The 17,287-nt window shown below is 34.2% G+C and overlaps 2 protein-coding genes across 2 annotated transcripts; both read right to left on the reverse strand.

The window, feature by feature from the left end:
• Positions 1–6,579: 6,579 nt before the first annotated feature.
• LOC114164837 (SNARE-like superfamily protein) lies at positions 6,580–7,978 on the reverse strand. The gene has a single exon (XM_028049608.2). The coding sequence runs from the start codon at positions 7,535–7,537 to the stop codon at positions 6,881–6,883; it is 657 nt and encodes a 218-aa protein (XP_027905409.1). The 5' UTR covers positions 7,538–7,978; the 3' UTR covers positions 6,580–6,880.
• A 1,383-nt stretch (positions 7,979–9,361) lies between these two features.
• Positions 9,362–16,024, reverse strand: SS1 (glycogen/starch synthase, ADP-glucose type). The gene is made up of 15 exons (XM_028048611.2): positions 15,598–16,024; positions 14,960–15,324; positions 14,751–14,828; positions 14,537–14,661; positions 13,635–13,716; positions 12,902–13,075; positions 12,622–12,703; positions 11,583–11,674; positions 11,439–11,501; positions 11,278–11,367; positions 10,847–10,971; positions 10,632–10,740; positions 10,502–10,557; positions 10,338–10,377; positions 9,362–9,852 (listed from the first exon to the last, which is right to left on the reverse strand). Exons 1-15 carry the CDS (start codon positions 15,878–15,880, stop codon positions 9,697–9,699), a joined length of 1,920 nt encoding a protein of 639 aa, XP_027904412.1. The 5' UTR covers positions 15,881–16,024; the 3' UTR covers positions 9,362–9,696.
• Between the last annotated feature and the right edge of the window lie 1,263 nt (positions 16,025–17,287).

Consider the following 17,287-nt stretch of genomic DNA (forward strand, 5'->3'; position numbering starts at 1 on the left):
TTGGCCTAAAATTAACTAGAATAAAACAGATGGGTGTATCTTATTTTTTTTTATTAACTTTTATGTTAACTGTTTATGAGCTCACCCTTTCTGCTTGTGTTTGACGATGATCGTGTAATGCGTTACATGGGAGCAGATGATGTTGTAGGTGGTGCTGGTGAGGCATAGAATCAGAGAGAGGGTTAGCTGGGAAAAACTTTTACTAGCATTTTATCATTATTGTTTTTATGAACTTTGTAAACAGTATTTTACTGATTTGTGAATTTGGATACTATATCGAAGTTTCATAAATTATGGATTTTTGGATAACTTTCGATCAATAAATGTTTTAAAATTTCCCGCATTTTTGGGAAACGAAGTATGATAAATGAGGTTTTCATCATATTTTTTTTTATTACTTAAATTAGTAATATCCGACCGGGATATTACATGGAACGTGAGAATAAAACTTGACAGATGAGGGAATTGACTATAATTGTTGAAGGGGTAAACTGATTTGGGTCCAATTATGTGATAATGGGGATATAAGCATTAAACTCTATAAGAATTGTATGTTGGAATAGGATAAGGAATGCATGTACAGGAGAATCAATGATTTGGACACTATAAGAGGGAATTGGATGATTATAGATTTGGGTCAAATAATAAAATGACTTATATGAAAGGTAAAGTGCAAATTAGGTTTAGTAAACAGGTCTGGATACATGAAACTTATGTTTATTGGGGGTGTGGCTAATATGCTACATTGTTTGTGTTATCTTAAGAAGTGTGTGTGCAACATTGGTAGTTATTATTTGCATGATTGGATGGTGTGGATGATAATATGGTATAGAATTGTGCTTGGTGTGACACTTGAGCAATACATTGGTGTGTGGTATGAATTAGGATCTTTGATATCTGTTGAAAGTGTCAAAAACCAGTAGCCTTGCGCTACTGGTATGGCGCCTGGCGACGGAGCGAGCCGCCAGGCGGTAGAGTCTCAAACAGCGACAGTGGTCACTGGCGCGCAGGGCGCCTGGCGGTAGGGTGAGTTTCGCCAAGCGGGGCAAGGAAGCAAGAGGCCTGGAAGGCGATGGGCGCCTGGCGGCGCGAGTTGGAAGCGCCAGGCGGTGACGGAACACTGTGATATTGTGCTAGTGCTTGGCACCTAGCGGTGTGAGATGCTCGCCAGGCGGTCTGGAGCTAAATTCCGCCTAGCGACGTGAGATGCGCACTAGGCAGTTTTGGTCCAGTGATGGTGCGCGAGGAAAGTTTTCTATACCGCTTTAAGGTATGATCATGATGTGATGCTTTGGCTGGGGGCCTAGTTACGAGTGCATCTTGTATTGGGGTAACACATGACCACTCTAGGTTGTAGCCTGGTGGTTTAGGAAGTCCAGTGAAATGTGTGGGTTGTGGCTCGTACGACGAGGTTTCGGATGATTGCCCTCTTCAGAGGATTCTGATAGAGATTTGGTAGTTTGGGAACAACTACAAACTTATGTTTGTTTTGGGGAACTCCACTTGGTGTCATAGTGAGATGCTGTGGCAAAGTTATTCCCACGTGTGGACTATCAGGTGGTGGCCTGTAGTCTAGTCGGAGGGGTGAGTAGACACTTGTGCAGCAAAAATCGATCATTGATCTCTCTCAAAGGGTATAGAAAGGATAGACGCCTAATGCAAGTGTTGGAAATGGAGAAGACAGGGATAAAGAGAGAAGTATACTAACCCGGGTTTAAAATGTTTAGATGTTGTATTTAATTGTTATTGTTGTTAGTTTGGTTTATTTTAAAATGAGCTCACCCTATCTGTATGTGTGTGGCGATGATCATGTAACTTGTTACATGGGAGCATATGTTGATGCAGGTGGGCAGACTGAGACATAGAGACGGAGAGAGGACCCCTTTGGGAGTTTTACTGATTTTTATTTTTGTCATTTTATGGATTTAATGTAATAATTTTTATAGACACCTATATTACATTTCGGTTTTGCCGCGCTTTATGATTAATTGATTTGGTGCGTTGGACTTTAAGTTTAAATTTCTTCCCGCATTTAGGAATTTGTTCCTAATAAATGAGGTTGTTTAGTTAAATTTTATTTGTATTTATTTTATAAGTAATTTCCGTTTAGGACGTTATAGCTAGGGTAGACTTAGGTCTGTTTTCCTCTTTTTCGGCCAGCCCTAAGACCAATAGTTTGGGACAGCCTTTTAAAACAAAGGGCATACAAAAAAGTAGGTCTTACCGTTAACACTATTAAGTGAATGTTTTGTTAGGACATATGGAATGCTAACTAACAACCCAGGAATTGTTTCTTACATTAAAAAATCTAAAACATAACTATCATATAACTATTAATTTTTCATTGTTAAATAATTCATATCCATTCTATTTCTAGTAAACTAATTTTTTAAAAACTTCATGATAACCATTATTTATATATTTAGAATTGATTATGTAATAATATTTACTATTATTAATTAATTAAAAATTAAACTTCCTTGTCCAACCTTTCAAGTTTCAAATTGAAGAAGCTTACAAGGTTATTTAGAACAGAATGTTTGGATCCAGATTAAAGTATTTCAGGTCTTTTGTAGGATTTATTTTGCAGTTTGGTCATTATTTGATGATTTTTTTTTTCATTTTTTGTTGTTTTGTTATTGTTTGTTTTATTTGTTATTATTCACAAATTAAATATTAATAAGATTTTTTATTTTTAAGTAACTTTCATCGTTGTATTTACTGCTCTCTAAAATAAAATATATATGTGTTAACTACAAAAAATTACAAAATTACAAATTATTTTTGTATTGATTACAAAAAATAACTTTAACATGACCAAAATGCAAAGTCTAACTTAATAAAAAATACGTCCGTGATCTTTTATTTGCGCGTTGGTGAGCCTACCTGGCTCACCATAAGTGAGCCAAATCAAAAATCAACACGTATTGAAATTTGTAAAAATATTTCAACTCAATCCGATTCGAAGCCGTGATGAGCTGAATTGACTCGCAGGTTCCAACTCATTTTGACAGCTCTATGCAAAATCATATCTTAATATTATGATTGTTGTGTATCAAGTTACAATAGCATTCATTAAACCACATATATCTCTTAACTAATATTAAGTTTGAAAATATTTATCAACAGTGAGGTTCTTGAATTTTGTTAAAGAGAAATTTATTATTTTTTGTAAGTTATAATAGCATTTGCTAAATCACATATATCTGTAATATTAAGCTTTGAAAATATTTATCAACATGGTTGTTGGATTATGTTAAGGATGACAACTTGGTATTTTTGTTCCACTTATTTGGAGTACTTCTTTTTTGTGATTTAAGACGCAAAGTCCAAACTATTTTAAGTACGTATTACATCAATCACTTGTTTTTTTTTTAATGAAATTGAGAATGTGAATCTTCAATATTTATATTATTTCTTAATTTGCATGTTTATTCATTTCTTATTTTTCATTCTTTTTCATGGAATAATATACTACGTCTTATAACTTATATGGTAGAATGGTAATCAATGTTTTGTTTTAGAATTCATGAATTTCTTAATTTGAACATTTGTTCGTGAAAGATTTATAACTTACATGGAAGAATGACAATGAAAGTTTGGTTTCAAAATATTGCCATGCACTTAAATTTAAATATGTTTATATGACTGGGTTTTGCATCACTTAAATAATCACATTTGTCTAACAAGTTGATTTCTTTCGTTCTTTTTATTTTTGCCTAAATTAATATTGTATGGTGGAGATGAATCGGTGAATATTTTATATTAAAAAAAAGGTGAATTCCATTGAAGAAGAGGGGATGACGATCATTTAAATATCAAATTCAGATCATCCCTTCGCATGCTTATATTGAAGAAACCTCGAATTCAAAATTGTTTGATAAATAATATTATTATAAAATATATAAAAATAGTAAAGAGTGCTCTTAACTATTGTATTAAAAGTATAGATATTGCAATTACAAAATACACAAGCATATAATTCAAAACATAAACAATCAACACAAATTTCATACAAAATGTAATTATTATAGGTTTCACTAAGAACGTTCCTCTTTTGACTTCTTTTTTGTAAATAGTCTCATTTTGACCTCTACCAACACTACATCTATAATCCTATAAAGCATCTTCACATCGATTATCAGAGTTCTTCATTTCCTTCAAACCTACAATACCAACTATTTTACACAATTTAATCGTCCTACGATCCATTTTCTTTGTTGCAAATTGGCTATGCATAATTATTAAGACATGAAAGAGAAATTGATTTGACGTTGAGGAATGAAATTGTTGTAGTCAAATTTGTTTCTAGAATTTGTCAACCCATTCACTTTTGTTGTGTGTGATGTTAAGGTTCATTCAAGGTTAAAATCATGTAACCTAAGACAATAAGGATGTCTTGAGGAACTCGGAGGTGGAGAGAAGTTTGTAGACTTTAGGTTTGACCAATTAGAGGAATTTGAAAAGAAAAAAGAGAAGATGGTTACTTGAGAACGATGTCCACAAAAAAAAGAGTCAAATATTTATTATAGGAATTAAATTATTAGAATTCAATAGAAATAGTTAATGTCGGTGTACGCTCACTAAAACACAATAATTTCAACCAAAGTCTCTCTCAAACTATAGTCCTAAAGTTTTATTTGACAATTCATAGAAAGAAAAAAAAATCAGAATTACGAGACAACCTATTGTCTATTATTAAGATGAAGTTTAGATACGATTGCTATTAATTTTGTATGATATTATTTGCGGAAATTTATATGCTAAATAAGATGTGGTCGCACGCAACACAATGAAATGAAGCAGTATCAATGGTGTTGTCATTTAAACACAGGATACGAAGAAGTTAGGTAGCATTAAGATATACGCGTACATACTTTAAAAAAATTAACTCATCTGTTTCGTTTAATGAAAAAACGCATTTTTCTTGCTATCTTTTAATCATTACTTTAATATTGTGGATGAACAAATGAAGAAAATAACTAGTTTTGCTGCTTTTTTTTCCCACAGCCCATACTTTCAAATCACACATTCAATTATTTTCGTGCATTATAAATTGCGATTTCCTAATGATTTATAGTTATTGTTTGTTAACATATCATTCCTTAATTAGAGAACAAGGTGTCGGCAAACTACACTTTGAATATATTTTAACATCGTCGCAGCTATAAGTTGTTAACGTACTTGTAAAAGATAGTAGATATATGTTACATCCCTTTTAAATCTAGGAAGAATAAACAAAAACTTTACACCATGGATCTATTTTGTGGAAGGAAAACGACCGATAATAAATAAAATGAACAGAAACAAAATAATAAATACAAAATACAGTGAAAAAAAAAGTAGATAAAAAAAAATATAATAAAGCTAACTAAATAAATTTGTCATACAATTATTATCACATCCTGGATTTTGTTTTGTAGATTACCATCTTAAAATTTTTCCACTTGATTAGAGAACAATAACAGCATATGTGTACAAGTTTAGTTTTTCCATATCGGAGGAGAAAAATCATTTCCCTCTCTTGGAAATTGGTACCATAAGCACCAAATGATGCATGATTAGTTAGTTGATTATATATTTTAAGCGATCTGCATAATATTACAGGCATTAACATGAAAGAAAAATGAAGAAAAGATAAAGTTAGATTGAGATTAGATACTGATGTCAAACATAAGACTTCATCAATAAGGAAAAGGGTATTTACACAACACTGCAAAAGTTAATCAGATCATGGTATGGCTCAGACGGTAATGTGTAATGTTCATTGGGGTGCCAACTTGGCGCAATAATTGAGATTTTTTTTATTTCTTTTCCTAAGGATTTGTTAGATAATTAGTAATTTAACCAAGCTTGGATCCGCTTGCAACGTGTTGGATAGCCATGTGATGGCACCAGAAACCGAACCCATTTGTCAATGTGACGGCACCTGAAACTGAACCCATTTGTGGATCATGGACCAATGTAAGAACACTTCCTAAAAGATGTCCATAGTTGGACACATGAATGTGCCAGCACAGAAATTCTCACTCCCCAGTCCCACCACACCGACCCCATAGCTAAACTTTTCCTTTCCTCATCTCATTTGGGTTGGTTCAGGAGAGCTCAAACTTTCAGTTTTTCTACCACAAAAAGATTTCTTTGTTTCTGCTCTATCTCACTATGCTATGAAAGCTACGTATAGAATCCCAACCTAACCTAACCCAACCTTAACATGTGCTTAAACTCACCAATCAGACATTTCCCAATATTTTTTACAATTTTAATTGTTGACCCTTTTACAAATCACAGAACTGATCTTGCAGAGAAATTAACCCTCTGACAACTGAGACGATCATAGATCCCTAAATTGGTAGGAGATACATGAGATTTACACTCTTCTGCAATTTCTAAAACAGATTTACATCCTCCACATGAAACAATCACATCTACCAAATCTCAGAGCAAATAATTGAAGAGATAAACCTTAAACGAAGCTGAAGCTGAAGCTAAAGTAACAACAATGTTAAGCAAGTAAAAAAAAAGGTATATGATAACCAACACCTGGAATATGTGATCTTGCACAATTGAGCACGCCGGTGATAAGTTAAGATGATCTTCATAATTGATATGCAAATCCCATTAAGAAAAAGAAGGAAATTCCCAAAGTGGAAAAAAAAAAAAGAAGGAAAGAAACAAACAGAACCCCCCAGTTACATACATATACATAACAGGTATGCATGCATGTTTATGCCCTGCAGTCTGCAACTTTGTCAAGTGTGAATTAAAAAGAAAAAAACAAGAAGCTAAGAATCCCCAAGTAAGGGACAAAAAAACCGAAGCCGAAAGGAGAACGAGAACAAGAACAAGAAGGAGAACCTTTTTTTTTTAATTTGTTTGACTAGGTCATGCACTTGAAGCCGCTACAGACCCACAACCAGATGAGGAAGAGGACGGCACAGACGAACAAATCGAGGAGGAGGAGGACCCATACGTGTTTCTTCCAGACGTGTTTGGCCTTGGAGTGGCGGTCGAGGGGCTGGTGCTTGAGCGGCGGGGAGAGGGTAACGTCGTCGGAGACATCGAGCGTGGCGGGGGCATCGTTGGGCCTCTTCTTCTTCTTGAGGCCCTGGGGAGGAGGGTTGAGCGGGGGTTCCGATCTGAGGCCGCGGTCTTGGGAGTCGTTGGTGAGGGCGTGGTCGAAGATGGAATGAAAGTGGGGCTGAAAGGAGAGAGGGGTGAAGTGGAGGTGGGGTTGGGCGGAGGAGGGTAGGGTTTGGCGGAAGGAGGAGCGGATGCGGTGGAGGAAGGGGAGGGTTTGGGATTTGAGGAGGGTGTGGTGGGAGATGACGAAGAAGACGAAGGGAGGGTCGATGAGGAAGGTGTAGCTGCGGTTGTTGACGGTGTGGGAGTAGATGGTGTGGTTGGGCGGGGCTTGGGCCACGCATTGGGCCGCTAGGGCTTCCATGTTCGGCTCCTTCTCGCTCTGGTGCTGGGCCAGAATGGTGTCCGATCGAGCAATGCAGGCGTAGTGGATCAATTCCGGATTCGAAATCATGGCAATTCAATTCTTCTGAGGCTGGGATCAAGAATTTTGATTTAATTTTTTTTTTTTAATTTAATTTATTTTTTTCTTAGAATCTGAATGATTAGGGTTTTGGTTTGGGCATGGAGGTTACTAAAAATGAGGAGTGGCGAGGGTAGGCGATGATGCGATGCACCGCGCCCAACCACACCGCATACCGAACTGTCCTTCTCCTAACCTCTAAATTACCAACTTCTCCTTCTCCTCTCTTGTCCCACCTTCTTTCGTTTCTTTCTCTTTTCCACTTCTCTCTATTTTTTATATCTACCATCATCGAACACCTAAATCAACTGCACATAAACATAAACTACCCCCTACTACGCCAATCTTTCAAAACCAATTTACATTATCATTTAATAATAATAACAATAAACAACTATGTCACATGTTTCACCATCACGATTCCAGTGTTACCATATTCAACAAAATAGTAAATGTATAATACCAATTTCCTTTCAATGCAATGACTAAGTATTAACACACACTTGTTTGTTCCCAAATAACCGCTCGCATGAGAGCAAGTAAAACTTTTGTGTTCAAAAATAGTTCTTGTTCTCTCTGTCTCTCTCTCGTCGCGTATATATTTTATTTTTAGAGAGAACTACACCTGTTCTACTTTTAGAAAGGAATTTAAATATAGAATAAATGATGTTGGACCAATTTTAGATTTATGGGATTTGAAGATAAGAGAATAACTATGGTTCTATTGTTTGGTTACACACCTCTTCACAGTATATTGGATTAGATTAGGTTTTATATGCATAAATTATGGATGAATAAAATTGTGAATGTCTGCAACTAGTTTTGATTCATTTTTTTAAATCACTCAAATTAAATGTTTAAATTCAATTCAATATAAATCTAACCCAAATCAATTTTTTTTTCAGTTTCAATTGATCTTTGAAATTTTTTTTACTTAAAAATTGTTATTTTTTTAAGAAAAATATTTGAGAAAAAATTTGTTGAATGAATAATTGTTTTTTAATAATTATTATCATATTCATAATTTGAATTCTCTTTTCAAATATATAAATAAATTATAATAGTTAAAAACTATAATAAAAGTAAAACAACCTTTACAAATTATACTCATGTATGTTTTTTAGTTGCTTAACTAATTCAAAATATATAATGTTATATTTAAATACAATAAGCAATTCATTCCTGTTACAAATAGAATATGAATCTGAAAAAATATAAATCTAAAAAACATAAAGAAACCAAATTTTAATAATTTTAAAGTTTAAATTTAAGTTATTCGTTTATACTCATAACGCCCAAAATGAAGTTTTACATTTCATATCCAATAAAATCCAACATGAATGTTGTCATTATTTATCTTGTTCATACTATTTCTCAATGCTAAAATCATAACTTTGCATATTTTTAATTAAGTTTAAATGTTTACACACACACACATTAAAACAATATGAAATTAAAAAAAAATTCATAAATTTAATTAAGTTATATAAAAATCTTAAATACCAAATGTACAACAAAAATTAACAAATACTTAATTAAAATAATCAAATTTATGAGATATTTAAACCTTAACTAAACCAAAAAATATTAGATATCTTCAATCCCCACAAGTTTCGTTGCAAAAACCAGTTATATATGACTAACGTATATCTTAAAGTTTTAACTTCAACCCTTTGGATAATTGCCAAATGAATTAGACAAAAATATTCCATAAATGACTAGGTTGCAGGCCACTAGGGATTTGCCTAAACGATTCTAACGCAAAAGTGGGTCAGCTTCTGGATGATACCGAATAGATGCATGCACAAGACACAGTTTGACGCATCTTACAAATCATGTCGGTCACTCGTAATTTTTCACACTTTTAACCAGTGCCAATAAACACACATTCTCACGTGGCATACATTCCAATGTGTCCCATCACCTGTTCTACAACCCTTTTGTAGTACAAAAACAAAAAGGTCAAAAACTTATAGCAGCACTATCCATTGGCGTGGTTACAAATTAGAGTTTCGATCAGTGTAAAAAAAGTCCTCCATACCTAACTAGTGACTTTATGTACCCTTTATCACTTAATTATGAGCATCATAATCCTCTAAGTAGCCTGGTATTGAAGAAATCCTTGCGTGGATCATTTATTCATCTTCATTTCAGCAATAGGGAGGGTCGATGAATGCCCACTCAATGATCTGTTCATACTGAGTAGCAGCATTTACCCATGTGTAGTCTTTTGTCATGCCTCTTATCATCAATCCCTGCCACGAAGACTTGTGTTCTTTGTATGTTTGAATGGCATATCTTAGAGCCTGCCAAAAGTAGTAAAAAAGTTAACATCATGGTCACAAAACAGGTGAAACAATGTTGTCAGAACAAAAAAATAAGAAAAGTTAGCAAATAGTTCCACGTTCCAACATGTCCACCATGGTACAGATTCCTTGATGTTTTAGTAACTTCATATGGCTGTTTTTAACATCTAGAGGCCGACACAAGATTCAGAAAACCAACCCAATGATAGGAATGCCAAATACAGATTCATGATCCCTACCAAGAACCATTTCATCAGCTATAGTAAACTAGACCAAGCAGCATGCCATGATTCTCAGTAGACCAAGGGTAGGAACCAGATGAGCTCAGACAAGTTTACATAGGTTTTGATAGAAATAATGATTATCCATACATATACAATGTGCAAAAGACATTACATAGAATCATCAAGATTAAATATTAAGATGCTGTTAAAGTATGCTTAATATAAAAACAATGAATTTGAATGGCAGGAAATCAAGCTTACCGTTAACATGCTCTCCTTTGTTAGTGGAGAAAATGTCCACCTGTCAGTGAAGTTCAAAATAAAGTCAAACAATATATGATGAGCATATTCATTTTTTGTATTATTAAGAAAACATTGCAATGGATATTAGAAGAACAAAACATCAAAGCTCATAGACAACATACCCAGTGCTTTCAGCTTTGCCCTCTTCAGTAAACGGATTAAAATTGTGAACAGTGTCCTGAATAAAGAGAAAGGCGTTAAGGCAAAGAAATCATGTTGAACTAGTCAATTTCTTATATTTTCTTGACTTACTCTTAGGCCCCCAGTTTCATGAACCACGGGTATAGTTCCATATCTCATTGCATACAACTGATTCAGTCCACAGGGCTCGAATGCAGATGGCATTAGCAAGATATCACAGCTGACAAACCAGGAATACATTAAGAAGCATATTGATGTAGATTCAGTATGGAAAATTGTAATGGCCTCAAATTTTTGTATAAAGGATTCATAAATATTTTGATTACCCTGCAGTTATTTTATGAGATATTGGAACATTAAATCCCACCCAACCCCGAAATTTATCTCTATAAGTTGACTCTGTTGCTCTCATCCAATCTTCATAAATAGGGTTTCCTGAACCAAGCATTACCTGCGATAAATAACAAGAGACTGTCAACCATATAGGAGGATCACAAACATACAACAATTCCCCATAACTCACAAGTTATGGCCTCAACTTATCTCAAATGAAATTATTGAGGTTGTATTTGAAAAATGATCAATACTCTACAAGTATTTATTTTATGACAAGTATCAAGATGTTAAAATTTTAGTTTGTACATTCTGCAATGTCTCAAGATATATTTTATACTCTACAAGTAAACAGCCTATCATTTAGATATCACCACGCCTATTTGCCACAACATGTGTTCATAGAACAGATAAAATAACTTACAAATTGAACATCAGCTTCCATGAGCTCTGGCATTGCCGAGCGGATCAAGTCGATACCTTTCTGGTAGTCCAGTCTTCCAATGAACCCAATCTGCAAGTTTCAGCAATAGTCAATACCAGAAAGACTGAGCACTAATTATTCATGGCAGATAACAAACTTACCAATGGACAATCAAGCCTCACTGGAAGACCCAATTCCTGCTGCAAAGCAAACTTGCATTTGGCCTGTACATTACAAATAATTATGATAAAACAATTTCAGCTAATAAGATACAAAGGAAGGGTGACAAAGGGAAAATGTAATACCTTCCCGGAAAGGTCATCAACAGAGTAGTTGAAAGCAATATGTTTATCACATGTTGGATCCCATTCAGTGACATCAATTCCATTTGTGATCCCTAGTCAATAATAGAATTGTAATGAGTTTGAGCATCAGGGCACATTATTGAGTAAGGAATTGACAATATAGTTTGTTTTGCTTTCGAATTCACATGCATTGACTCAGAACTACTTGCACAGCTGAAAGCATTAAACATCATGAAAAAAAAAAAAGAATAATGACAAAAGAAGCTTCTGGACTTTGTGGTGTTTAGGAAAATAACAATTCCTTTTCTACTGATATTATAAATTTGTGAAATCAAATTGTGATATTATTATGACAATAGATTAGAGCTACTTTCAACAATTTCCTATTCAAAATACAGGCCAGTATCATTACAACAGATTCTATGGCACAAATCAAGACAAAACATTGCCAAACAAATAAACGAAAACTCAACTTTGTGAGTACAAATTAGCATTTGCCAAACAAAAAATTCCTGCATTAGATATACTAATCAACTCAGTAGAAAACTTCTAGTCACATCAGTGCCTTGTGATACTAGTTATTTGCCATCAAATCGAGTAAACATAAAATACTGCTTTGAGCTTTCGAATAGAATTTGATTCAAAACAGAGAAAAAAAAATACTTAAGATATGCATTGCTTGTAAAATTGAGAGGATCAAAAGGTTCCTGTTTAACAGGAATAGCAAAATTTACTAACCACCCTATTAATTAGTTTTCTTAAGACATTGAAATAAAGCTACTTTTATGAGTGTCAAACTGTCAGCAACGTTGAGGTTAAGCTTATAAAATATGCAATATGAAACTTCATAGGAGATAAAATTTGCACTGAATATAATTATTTGGCCCAAGCTTGGGTTTAACTTTCTCATAGAATTAGTGTTGCTTTGGGAGTATAAACCACATGTTACCGACTCTAAAATTTCAGTCATAATTAAATCTTTCAAAGGATGAGCTTCAGAATTTATGCCATAAGAAAGATAATGTTAAAAAAAACATACCATTGAGAATACTTTTTCGACTATTTAATATGTCATGTAGACCATATCCACCTTCACCGGTAGTTATCTCCCAGGAATAGCCCTGGAAAAGAGAGGCAGATCTTTATGCATTGCATATCATTACCTAGTAAATACGAGACACTTGTCTTTCTATATTGTTAATTTGTTAGATATCATGCTGATGTGTGGTTTTAACTTCAGGGTGGGTGGTAAAGAAATACCCAATATTTGACACGATAAAACAGAAGAGAGCAGAATATGTAGTTTGCGGAATTAGGACCTTGCTCACTGTCACAATCCGGTCAGCTGTAACAACAGCACCTTTTAGAAAGTTGACAGCTTCACCTGTGTCAAGAGCATGCGTCCTTGCCCAATTAGGGAACACCCATTCCAGTGCTCCATACCATTCTGCAGGTAGCCCCAAATTACCGTATGTAATTGCAGGTTCCACTCCCTGACATATGATTTTATCAGCCTCTTTGCAGATATAAATGACTAAACATTACATTACAATCTTCCGGAATTAATATCAATATACATTATAATTGACAAAGCATTGTGGAACCTATTTGTAGCATTACATATCAAAGACTACAATATTTTCCAAGACTGTCCACAACACAAATTAGCATCTTTGATTTGCATGCACACTGCCACAATCATGTTCAAATCATTCATTTCAATGTGACAACAACCAACAAAACTGTATTTTACATGTTAATAAAGTCCTTACACCTAGATACAAGTAATAATCTCAGTTTTTAACAACGAACTTATCATTATTGGCTATTCAGGGTCCATCTTTCGTATTTCTAGCATGTGACTTAATGAACACTGATAAGAGGCAGCCAATCTGTCATCTAGATGGTAAGTATAAAATAGAACTTATAGAGACCCTTGTTTTGTTGGTGACAATTGAAATGTCATTTTGAAAACAGAGAGATTAAAGCATGATGTTATTGCGCTGCTCTTAGTAATATCTCTATCTAGTAAAATAAAACGAAACAACTTACCTGATGTGCTATATTGTGTATCACTAATATACTGCGAGCATCCTTATATACCCCATGTGGACGATACTTCGCTGCCAAAAGTCTGCACCAGAATCAAGTACTAGTCTCATCCTCAGTAAGACAATAATATTTTCTTGGATAAATCACAAGAAGCACCAATGGAAACTTTAAAATGTGAAAGCCACATGCCATAATGAAGCGTAATTATAACTAAATGGACAAATTACACTCACCACCTAAGGGATGCTTAAACTACTTTTCCCACTCCCATAATTTTAAAAATTGTACTTTCCCTCCTTGAGTGACGAAACAAGCTACACTTTAGTTCATTTTAACATAAGCAACCTTCTTAGTGACTGTGAGCAACTATGAACAAGCCTTCTAAGGACATTTTCTTTCCTATTCAACTTTCAGTGGCACAGAAAGCTAGTTACGAAGAAAACTCTAATTACTTTTAGGTTTTTATAAGATGAAATGAAGTTTTAGACATCCCTGTAATGGTTTTTTATGATGCTGAGAATCCCAGAGGGAAAAAGGGTCCCTAAGAAGTTTGTTTACATTACAACTGAATGGATTAAAGTATGGCACATCTTGATCTCTTGAAGGTAGTGCAATTGAAGCATCTGTGATGAGAGGAGACCATAATTCATCTAATTATAGAAAGGGAAATGAAAATTTCCAAAATAAAGACCAAATTGCATGACTTTAGTGGAGCCATTGAAAGAAAGATAGTCTTGAACAAGGCAAGTGTATTTGCTCTTTTATTTTTTTAACAAAGAAAAACATTGACAGAAATAATATGGTTGGGGAAAAACACATTGTATTTCTTCATTTGCAAAAGAATAGAGAGGGGGAGAAAAAGAGAGACTGGTAAAACGGTGGATAAAGTTAGGAATGCATACACTGGAACTAGGCTGGCATGCCAATCATTAGCAAGGAATAAACATTTTTCTCCATAAGTGAACCCCCCTAATGGAAGCACCAATGGCGCTTCACATGCTGCATGGGAAAGTAATGTGAACCGAAACTGTAAAACCAAATAAGAAAGAAGTTAATCATTATTCTTGAATGTATAATGGTAATATAGCATCAAAGCTAGAATTAACAAGAACAAACCTGATTATCCCCAAAAGTCCCAAACATGTCTCCATACGGATTCCCTGGTCTCTGGAACGAGGGGTGATCCACAAATACCTGAAACAAGGTTGCAACTCTAAGCATCGTCGACTAAGAAACAGAGTAGATCCTAGGATGTAAGAAGTCAAATGGTTATGGACAACTCAATAGTAACAAAAGCCTAAAACCAAAAATTCTAGACATCATACCCAATCAACCCCTTCCCTATACTCGTGGAAAAAGCCAACTTCATGAGCACCTCCAAAGCACGACACTTTGGTGCGTCGACCCAGATCGACTGCCCCAGCAAACTTAGCATCTGCAGAAGTACCATGAATATATCTGGGCGTGACAACCATCACACGGTGCCCGCGAGCCGCCAGAGCAATTGGCAAAGAGCCACAAACATCAGCAAGACCACCTGTCTTGGAATATGGCGCAGCTTCAGCAGTCACAAAAACAATGCTGTAGCACACTCTAGTCTCAGGTTCCTCTCCACCTGTTTCCTTAATCCCAGGTATTTCAACGTCGCTAATAGACTTTTCGTGTGACACACTCATAAACTCGTCAAGACCTGTGACAGTTTCAAAAACTCTTCAAGACCAAAAAATAACATCCCCTAAATGAAACTAGATGGATGCAACACTATTCTTCAATTGTCATCGTAACATAACACTGATACACCATATTCCCAATCCCATTAAAAAGCAGGGGAGTTTAACTAACTTAATGGAATTAGAACAAGCCCAGAGAGATTTTCCCGTGCATGAAATGAAAATATGAGTAAAAAAGAAATCTTTTTTAATATGGGAATGAAAAAGTAATGAAAGAAAGAAAGGTATCAAACCAGTCTCAGGAAGCAAGCGGAAGCCAACGAGATAGCCAAAATCGTCGGTTTCTTTGGCCAGCACGAGACCTCTATCATCTTTGGGGGCAGTGACAATTTTCTCTTCAAAGGCGAAGGGTCCGTCTTGCGAAGCAGCGGCACCACCGGTGTGAGCAGAAAACGATCGGAAGTTGAGATTTCTAGAATTTGGTATTAACGGAGGAGGGAAACGCAGTTGGGTTATTGATGGTGATGATGGGCGTGGATGGAGAAGTGGAAGAGCATGGAGTTGCAGAGAGTCCATGAGAAGAGAAGTCTGATGCAAGAGGGAAGGGATCGTGAACCACAAAGGAAAGTTGGCGGAGAAAAGAACAAAAAGAGGCTCTGAAACACTACACACACTTCATCACATGACGTGCAACTTAGGCTTGGAAAGAGGGAACATACGATACGATACGACGAGTCAGATCCAGAAAAAGCGCCAAAAACCCATAAACAACCGTGGACGATTTCCTTTTTTTCCATTTTACACGAGTAAACATGAGTAACGTGTGATAAATTATCACTACTTTTAGGTTAATTATATTTTAATAAAGAGAAATTTGTTACATTTATTTAACTCTATCATTTATTATTATTATTATTATTATTATAAATATTAAAGTTTTTTTATAATTATTTTACATATGTATTATCAAATAAATGCAATGTATGTTAAAGTATCCTTACTTCACGTGAATAATGATACTTTGATAGGTAGAAAAAATTTTATAGCCATTTGAAATTATTCTTTATTATTAATTATTTTTTATGATTGTTTTATTTATATTGTTAAATGAATGTAACCTGTGTTAAAATATTATTAGTCTTCACACATATAATCACAATCTAAAACTACGTTAAAAATGTAGTTATACCTATGTTTTAATTAGTTTTAATTTTAATAGTTGTTTTTCTATTTTTGTTTTTCTGACTTTTTCATCTCTTGGAACATCGAAACATAATATGCGCGAAGACTCTAACCACTTAGAATATTGTAACGTCTACATCATTCATTGAATTGGTTTTTATTAAGGAAATTCACACTGAAAAAAAAAACTTTTTATTCTTTAAGTTCATTCGTTCTAAATTAGTTTATATTTTAAAATAAAATATTATTTTATTAGTATTGGATTGGATAGATGTTGAATAAAAGTTAGTGTTTGTCTATCATTACTCTTTAATTAAATGGGTATTGCATCTTAAAAAGTTAAATTTTATGTTTTTTAATTCTTTTAATATTTAAATTTGTTTATATTGTAATAATAATTCTGGGGATAAAAAGTATATTGTAATAATAATTACTTATGTATATTATATATAACAAATAATATTTATAATATCATAATGTATATGTTGGTGAATTACTTCTAATTTATTGTGATATACTTCATCCATTCAATCTTCCACCCTTATCTAATAACTTTGCAGGCGAAACGTAAGTTTCATTCCCAATGCAACTAGATAAGAAAAAAAATTGCACTGGCGGTGTAGGGTGTGTGAAAATTATTCTTTATCAAATGATTGAAAATAAGAGAAAGAAAGAAATAAAAGGCGAGAGAAACAAAAGTGAAAGTGCTTTTTATTCTGGAAATATGCAACTGTCGTTTTAGTTTTCATTCAGACAATGATTGTTAATCCAATGGACTTATGAAGAACCAGTATGGTAGTA

The sequence above is a fragment of the Vigna unguiculata genome, chromosome 9, assembly GCF_037176805.1.
Source record: "Vigna unguiculata cultivar grain cowpea cultivar isolate G323 ecotype 2 chromosome 9, ASM3717680v1, whole genome shotgun sequence".
NCBI classification, from domain to species: Eukaryota; Viridiplantae; Streptophyta; class Magnoliopsida; order Fabales; family Fabaceae; genus Vigna; species Vigna unguiculata.

What these genes read in the sequence shown, in the direction of transcription:
- LOC114164837 (XM_028049608.2), bottom strand. Translation starts at nt 7,537, where the DNA reads ATGATTTCGAATCCGGAATTGATCCACTACGCCTGCATTGCTCGATCG.
- SS1 (XM_028048611.2), bottom strand. Translation starts at nt 15,880, where the DNA reads ATGGACTCTCTGCAACTCCATGCTCTTCCACTTCTCCATCCACGCCCA. An exon ending in TGGAAGCTGATGTTCAATTT is followed by an intron (nt 10,972 to 11,277) that starts GTAAGTTATTTT and finishes TATTTATCGCAG; the next exon opens with GTAATGCTTGGTTCAGGAAA. An exon ending in CAAAGGAGAGCATGTTAACG is followed by an intron (nt 9,853 to 10,337) that starts GTAAGCTTGATT and finishes TACTTTTGGCAG; the next exon opens with GCTCTAAGATATGCCATTCA.